The sequence below is a fragment of the Dipodomys ordii genome, unplaced genomic scaffold, assembly GCF_000151885.1.
Source record: "Dipodomys ordii isolate 6190 unplaced genomic scaffold, Dord_2.0 Scaffold41, whole genome shotgun sequence".
In the NCBI taxonomy this organism is placed as follows: Eukaryota; Metazoa; Chordata; class Mammalia; order Rodentia; family Heteromyidae; genus Dipodomys; species Dipodomys ordii.
The window spans coordinates 6088653-6096141 of NW_012267257.1; the positions used below are offsets into that span (position 1 = coordinate 6088653).

Here is a 7489-nt window from a genome sequence, read left to right on the forward strand (position 1 = left end):
AAAAACAAATTATTTCAACAGAGATACAGTAGGGGGTGGAGATGGGAGGGCAGGGATGGTAAGGGGAAACAAAGGAGGAGGCAATAATGCTTGATAAGAAATGTACTCATTGCCCTGCTCATGTAATTGTAACCCCTCTGTACAGTATTTTTGCAATAAAAAAACTCATTAATAAAAAAGTACAAGACTCATTATTCGATTAATACTTTTCTAGTTTTCTTCCTTTTTTAAACCAAATGAGAGACTCTTATAAAAGCTACTATATTTAAAAATTACTAGTCATTTTTGAAGGGTTTTGAGTAGCACTCTGAAATTGTAATGTTATTTTAAAAAGGAAAAAAACAATAAAACATGTATTTTCTCAAGTATTTAATTATTCACTGTTTTTTGTGTTATATTACTTTTAAAATCACAATTAATAGTAAGGTATAAAGGACAGCCCAATAGTCCTATCAGCCATACAAAACCAAAATTCTTTTTAAATCAACATACTATATTTAAAATTAAGTCCTGCAGAGATGAATAGAATCAAAGTTCTAATCACGGCTTAGCAAAAGAAATAGTTATTAAAAACATGTGTTTAATAAGTGGCAGAATTTTTTTTATTTCTTCAATGAAATTTAAATATTCTCAGAGTCCTGCATCAAGTGTTTTCTCTTCATTCACCAAAAGCTGTGATCTACCTTCTTTAGGTTTATTCAGTAAAAACTGAACAATCTGAAGTAAAACGTCATCATTAAAACCTTTCACGTCATTATCTTCAATTGTCTCATAGAGAGGCTCACTTTGTGTTCCCCAACAGATATTCTTACGAGGGTTATCTTGATCAGCCTGTACAGTCAGTGCCAAGGTATTTAACTGGTAGCAGAAAAAGGAAAAATACTTTCCATCTGTAATCACACCCTGGGACACAAAGGGTCGAGTAAGGTCTGCTTCGCTCCAGAATCCTATAGAAGAAAGTACGGTGAAATTTAGACACATGATATACTTTATCCAAACATAGCAAACAGATTAGGTAATAAACATTTCCTGATATTTTACCCAGAAAATTCCTAAAGAACTCAGGTTCCCTGTCTTCTTCATTCTACTCCTAAATTTCATTTCTGCAGTATTTCTACCTTTTCAGTTTCTCTAATTTCAGTCTTCAAATTGAACTACTTATTCTTCTATATCTGATATTAACTTCACCAACTTCAAATACGTCAAATTCCTCTATCTCATCAGAATCCACCACTCAGTAACCAGTAGGGTCACTTATTTCACCAAATCCACAAAACAAATGCCTTCTGAAAAACTCTTCTATGGATTTCAACATGTTAGCTTTAAATAAATTCAGTATCTTTCTTTGCATATTTCAAAACTTGTTTTTAAGAATTGTCATTTTACCTATGTGTCTTATGTCATAAAGTTCAAGAATATTTTAGTATGTTCAGTACAAAAAATTCCTGTTTTTGTTCCAGACTAAATAGATATAGGACTTTTAAATACTACCAGACAAGCAGAAACTTTGCTTCTCTAGAGAGATTTTGTATTTTATATCATATATAATGAGTCAGACATTAATATTAGCTATTTTATATATTATATATCAATAATATATTAACATGTCAACATACTGTTATTAATGTGCTGATCTATTCATATAAACATGACACATTATTAGTTATTTTTAATATATATACTTTTAATATTGTTAAAATACAAGACTAATACCACTATAAAGAAAAATACCTTATCTCTAATGAATAAATAGTGCCATCTTTGTATCGTCAACAAGATTACATCCTGCTTTTTCTAAGTCTGTCTACCTGCTTCCCACCTCCTCCATTCATCTGTATTTGGCAAGGTTAACACATATACATATAATACAATAGTGTGTGTGTGACAGTGTGGACAGACAATACTAGTAATAACTAAAATTCTTCCTGGATATTTATATAGAATTTATTGAGTTCATATTCTATTTCTTCAGGTTTTAGAATGAAGCCCAAATAACTTCCAGTGGTCTTTAATGGTCCTGGTGTATGATGAGGATTGTAAATTGGTTGAATCCTTGGTTTCAAACTGGAGCAAAATGACTGGGTAAATAAATGGAGGAAGGAAGGAATAAATACCCTATGTGACTATAGCCTCTGGCTTCTGTATCTCATTCTTCATCATTCTCCTTCACTTCTTTGAATCAGCCATCCTTCAAGCTGTTTCTCAATACTTCAACAGACTTTTCTTTTATCTGGAAATTTCTTGCCCCAGATTATGCAGATATTTCTGCACTTTATAGGTCTCTAATCAGAAGTCTTCTTAATGACTCTAATCAATTCTGACTCATATCTCAATTATACCTTCCACCTATAAATCATCATTTCTTATGCTATTTTCTCCATACAAAAGCTCCAGAACAGCTAAATTATTCCATCATTTTAGCACTATCTCCTAAGCCACTAGTGGCTGGCATATGAAAAGCATTCACTATATACTGACTGCATGGCTAATTTCCTAATCCAAATCCCAAACATGGTCTGTAAAGAAACTTTAGTATAGCCATGATCCCACCTCCTCCCTAGAGTGAGGTCTGAAGTCAGAGTCTTGCAATTACTACATTGGCATTCTACCATTTCGGCCATATCTGCTGTTTGATTTAATCTAAATATTTACTCTACCAAATTATTTCATTTTTGCCATTAGAGAGTTATTATCATCTACAGAAGTCTCTCAGTTAAGTCTTTAAAATGCTTGTAAACCTTATCAGACAAAAAACATTCACGAGATAGTCAAAATAAAGGTCAAAATAACTACCCAAGCAATATTTCCTAATTTCAAATATTTAATTACAGATTTCAAAACAACTATTTTGTATCAATGCCAAAATTTTCAAAATGCTAAGATACAGCCTACCTCCATCCCCAACTCTCCCCCGACAAAACAAATCTGAATACATTCTTTGAATAGCATTGATATTGTCCAAGAAAGAAAACACCACAGAATTAGTTTTACCTTGATACATAGCTTGAGCTCCAGTCCAAGCAAAAAGACTCGCTATAGCATTAGCTCTACATACAGTTTCTATTTGGTCAGCACGGTTTAGTTTCAAAAGCCTTTCCCGCTTTAATTTGTCAGGTAATAGATGAAATTGGGTATGACCATAACAATATGGATCAGCTATTTTTGAGCCTGAAGAACAAAAGAACATTTTCAGATGAAATGAGAATTCCGAATATGTGAAGCACACGTCTTAGGAGACAGGTCAAGTACATGTTTCTTCTCAGTTCATCATATACTCAGTACTCAAGTAAATGGGAATATTAGTTGACAAAGTTTTAGCTACTACAAATAAAGTTAGATTCCACATGAAACCATAGTTTTTCAATCTATGAGTAACTGTAAAGCCCACCATGACACAAAATAAAGTTTATATGTAAAAAGTTACTTAAAATTTGTCATTTTATATTTTTCTTGAGTATTACAGAATACTAACCTATTATAGAATAGGTTCATTACTCTGTTTTAGTCACTACAGAATTCAAACACTCTATGGCTTCAAAGTTTCTTCATTAATATAATAATACATACCATGTTTCTAATTTTTCAGAAAATTACTTTAACCCAGTATTTCTGAGGACCCTTACTTCATGAATTGTTTTTAGTAAGATTCCTTTAGGTCACTCCCTTATACCACAGTGAATGAGAAGAGGCTGGTAAAAAATTGAAGTCTTTCTTAAGTCAACTCAGAACTAATAAATAAGCTGCATGCGAGCAGCCATGAGATATTAATGTTTTAATTCCTGATTATTGCCAAGTATAGCATACACAGGCTGCATCTGTGAAAATGTCAACCACTCTTCCAAGTTCAATGCTGAACATTTTTACTCTTGACAAAACCCAAATTACTTTTCTATATAACAAATCAACAAAGCCAAGTAAAGAATGAAATAGTGCAAGAGAAGCAAACAAATTTTTTAATAGTGAGCAGAAAGAATGTTTTTCCAATTTTTAAGGGGACTATAAAACATAAGATCACATTGCTCATAGCTTATTTGAACCAGTCACCAAGAATTAAGTTTTCATTAGTTAATGCTTCAACTTTGCATAGCACATTTTGAACTCATCTATGGCAAATATGTGAAGAAAAACTTACCAATAAATATGCCGTTTTCATACTGCCGTTTAAACAATGGAAGCTTGTCTGGTTTACAATTCATTACAGGGATTTCTACAGGAATAGAATAATCCAATGGTACAAACTTAAAGACAAAGAAAAGACATAAATAAACTCATGGCCACATTTGTATCTATTTTACTCATTTTGTATCTATTTTACTCATTCTTATTAAAAAAAATGTTAAATGAGGTGCTTTTCACAAAATTATCTGATCAGACAAGTTGAGGATACCTTAATCAAAATGTTAGAGGCTAGAAGTGCTTCAGAGTATTAGGTCTGACAACAGTTGTCCCTCACTATACCACAGTTCACTTATTGTGGTTCCACTGTATAGCTGAATTTCTAATAAAACAAAATACACAAATAGTGATCCCTCACTTACTGTGGGAGTTATATTCCAGAGATCTCCTCTATAAGTGAAAATCCATGAAGGAGCAATAAGTGAACCATGATATAGTGGGTTAATATCTAGTAATGGGACAAATATCAACTGACTACTTTTACAAATAAAGCTTTATTGGAACACAACCACACACATTCATTTATATATTCTATACTGCTGCTTTTACACAGTAAAACCAGAACTTAATACTGTGCAACAGAGACTTTATGGTTTGAATAGCCTATAAAGTATTTACTACTCAGACCGTTAAGGAACAAGTTCAGCACACTAAAATGGAAGTATGAATTATATTCAAAATATGCTGTTTTCCTCTAAAAGTACTATAACTCAGTCCATAACTGTAAAAATCCTTTGATTTATGACTAGCAATTATACTGTTAATTAAAATCAGAAACTATTATCAGTATATTATCAGTATATTAATAAGAAAAAGAAAAAGAAAACCTGTATGGGTCTGAAAACTGATGCCTTAATCTCACTTTACATAAATATTTGACCTCTGTAGATCAGAAAGCTAAAAGGGATTTTCAAATGAGCTATCTTCATAAGAAGCATGTAAAAATCAAAGGATGACCCAAAGCATTTTATTTTATCCCATCATCTTACTTGGTCTGCTTATGACATTCAATAGATACAAATATAATCAACCCTTACCTCTGGGAGTTGCTTGGATATCCGAATCTGGTTGTGTGGTGTATCATTTATTTGGTATCGTAAAGCATCAATCCGACCTTTTCGATGACCAGCAGGGATAATTTCTTCACCACGCACCCAGTAAAAGTGAACTGGGTGTTTATAATCTATCAAAAGATATTCAAGATGTTCTCATCTAATCATTTGGACAAATTTGATTATTACAGAATACTAACAACAGTAGACAATTTAAAAATGATTTTTTCTAATTTTAAAAAATATATTCAAATATTCCAATGTATGGTAGTATCTAGGTTATGTAATAATCTGACAATTAAGGTTTAAACAAAGCACTCAACATACTGTTTATTTGTCTCATCAACACCCTAATCAATAATTAAAAGCTATTCAGCTAAAAATAATTGCAATAATCTCGACTAATATATACATTATTAACTGGCACAAAATATGCATAATAACATATTTTATAAATAAGGGGACCCTGGGTCTTGCCAAACACCAGGTCTTATTTCTAAACCACCAACCATCCATGCAGTCAAAGTTCACCTCACTTGCCTCAATACCACTACTTTTTGATTCAGTTGAATACTCATCCATCTAGTTATAACATTAATCACCACTGGTCAGGAGACACATGATATATTAATAGTTTTCATGTCTACCGTGCAAATTTGGGTAGAAGTTGCTTATCGCTGACCCTCAAACACACCAAGTACACGGTCTTAGAATTAAAGGTGGTGTGCCTTCTTTTTTTCATTTATAAAATCATGTAATCGTTCTGCCTGCTGTAAATGGTTATTGTGAGAATTAATTAGTGGACGCGCAGCAAATTCAGAACAAGACCTGGCACATAATACTATGGATGAAAGGTTGGGTATTCGACCTAGCAGCTCATTTACACCTTGGCAATTTTATAACTGAACGCTATAACCAACATGTACGTTGTGTGTGACACAGAGTCACACAGCTTTTCAGGAGACAGGCAACCCAGTTCAGCGCCATCCAGAACCTTGTCTCTAAACTCCTCTTCCACTGTCTTGTCTGATTATTTTACACTACAGAGGCACGGGCTGCAGGCCAGAGGAGGCTGTACAGAGAGCCTCCAGTGGAGAGTGGAACAACTTAACTACCAGCAGCTAGTCTCCCCCCCCCCATCCCTGACTCAGTGAGAACGAGTACACCAGACCCCCAATCTGCGGCCAGCCAAGGGACCAGGACGAGGAGGAGCAGCAGCAGGTCGGGCCCATAGCCCCGGGTCTCGGCGTCCCGAGGCTCACCGAGGGCGGCGGTGGCCAGAGCCGGGTTGAGTGGGCTGAGCAGGGTGGCGAGGGTGGCCACCAGCTGGTCCAGGAAGGGCGAGGCGATGGCCTGGCGCTCCTGGAAGAGCGGCGGGCGGCGCGGGCGCCGCAGGTAGAAGTGCTCCTGCAGCAGGCAGTCGCAGGCCGCGGCGCGCAGGGCCGCGAGGTCCGGCGTCGGCGCGGGTTCGGATCCCGCGGAGGGAGGAGGAGGAGGAGGAGGCAGGCCCGACAGGAACACGGTCTTGGTGAAGCCCTGGTACCAGCGGTCGGCGTTCAGGGCGAAGGTCTGCGGGTACACCACGTACTTCATGAACTGCATCTTGGTGAGGATGCGCAGCTTCTCCTCGGCGGACGGGGCCGCGTGCACCGCCGCCTGCCAGCGCTCCACCCGCCGCTGCCGCGCGGCCTTGCTCTTCGCCGTCAGGGAGGCCACGATCGGCGGGTACCGTGCCACGGAGGTGGCCGCGACAGCCGAGCCGCTTGGCTCCGCCGCCGCGGCGGTGGCCCTCGCCGCGGTGTGCAGTGACAGTCCGCGGCCGCGGGACACCAGGCTCCAGCCCCTGGCCGCCGCCATCTTCGCCCACGGTTCCGGAAGCGGAGGTCAAAGTCAGCGCTTGTCCCGGCCCTGTTGCCGTAGCGACCAATGGGAAAGCAGAATCCGAGCCGGGCTCGCGGACGGTGGTTCTTACTGGGCTTGGGTTGCAGTACGTCATTCACTTTTCAACCAATCATCTTGTTGGCTGAAGTTTTCGCTCTGTTTTGAGAGTTAGTAGGGAGACCCAGCTTAGTGTTGATTTAACCGCTGGGCTGGTGGTGAAGAGTCGAAACTGCGAAAAGGAGGTGCTGCCACCTAGATTGCGTTTAGAACTGGACAGTAACCATTTAGGAAGTGTCCTTAATGGACACTCCAAGCCCTTAGTTAGACTTTCTATTCTTATTTGAGTATGACATACCACTTATTTTCAGCTTTGGTTTTAG

At 37.7% G+C, this 7489-nt stretch overlaps 1 protein-coding gene across 1 annotated transcript; it reads right to left on the reverse strand.

The window, feature by feature from the left end:
• Positions 1-577: 577 nt before the first annotated feature.
• Mrps30 (mitochondrial ribosomal protein S30) lies at positions 578-7085 on the reverse strand. The gene is made up of 5 exons (XM_013018663.1): positions 6491-7085; positions 5214-5359; positions 4133-4238; positions 2992-3168; positions 578-947 (listed from the first exon to the last, which is right to left on the reverse strand). Exons 1-5 carry the CDS (start codon positions 7083-7085, stop codon positions 631-633), a joined length of 1341 nt encoding a protein of 446 aa, XP_012874117.1. The 3' UTR covers positions 578-630.
• Between the last annotated feature and the right edge of the window lie 404 nt (positions 7086-7489).

What these genes read in the sequence shown, in the direction of transcription:
- Mrps30 (XM_013018663.1), bottom strand. Translation starts at nt 7,085, where the DNA reads ATGGCGGCGGCCAGGGGCTGGAGCCTGGTGTCCCGCGGCCGCGGACTG. An exon ending in TCTGGCCACCGCCGCCCTCG is followed by an intron (nt 5,360 to 6,490) that starts GTGAGCCTCGGG and finishes ATCTTTTGATAG; the next exon opens with ATTATAAACACCCAGTTCAC. An exon ending in TATCCAAGCAACTCCCAGAG is followed by an intron (nt 4,239 to 5,213) that starts GTAAGGGTTGAT and finishes TTTGTCTTTAAG; the next exon opens with TTTGTACCATTGGATTATTC.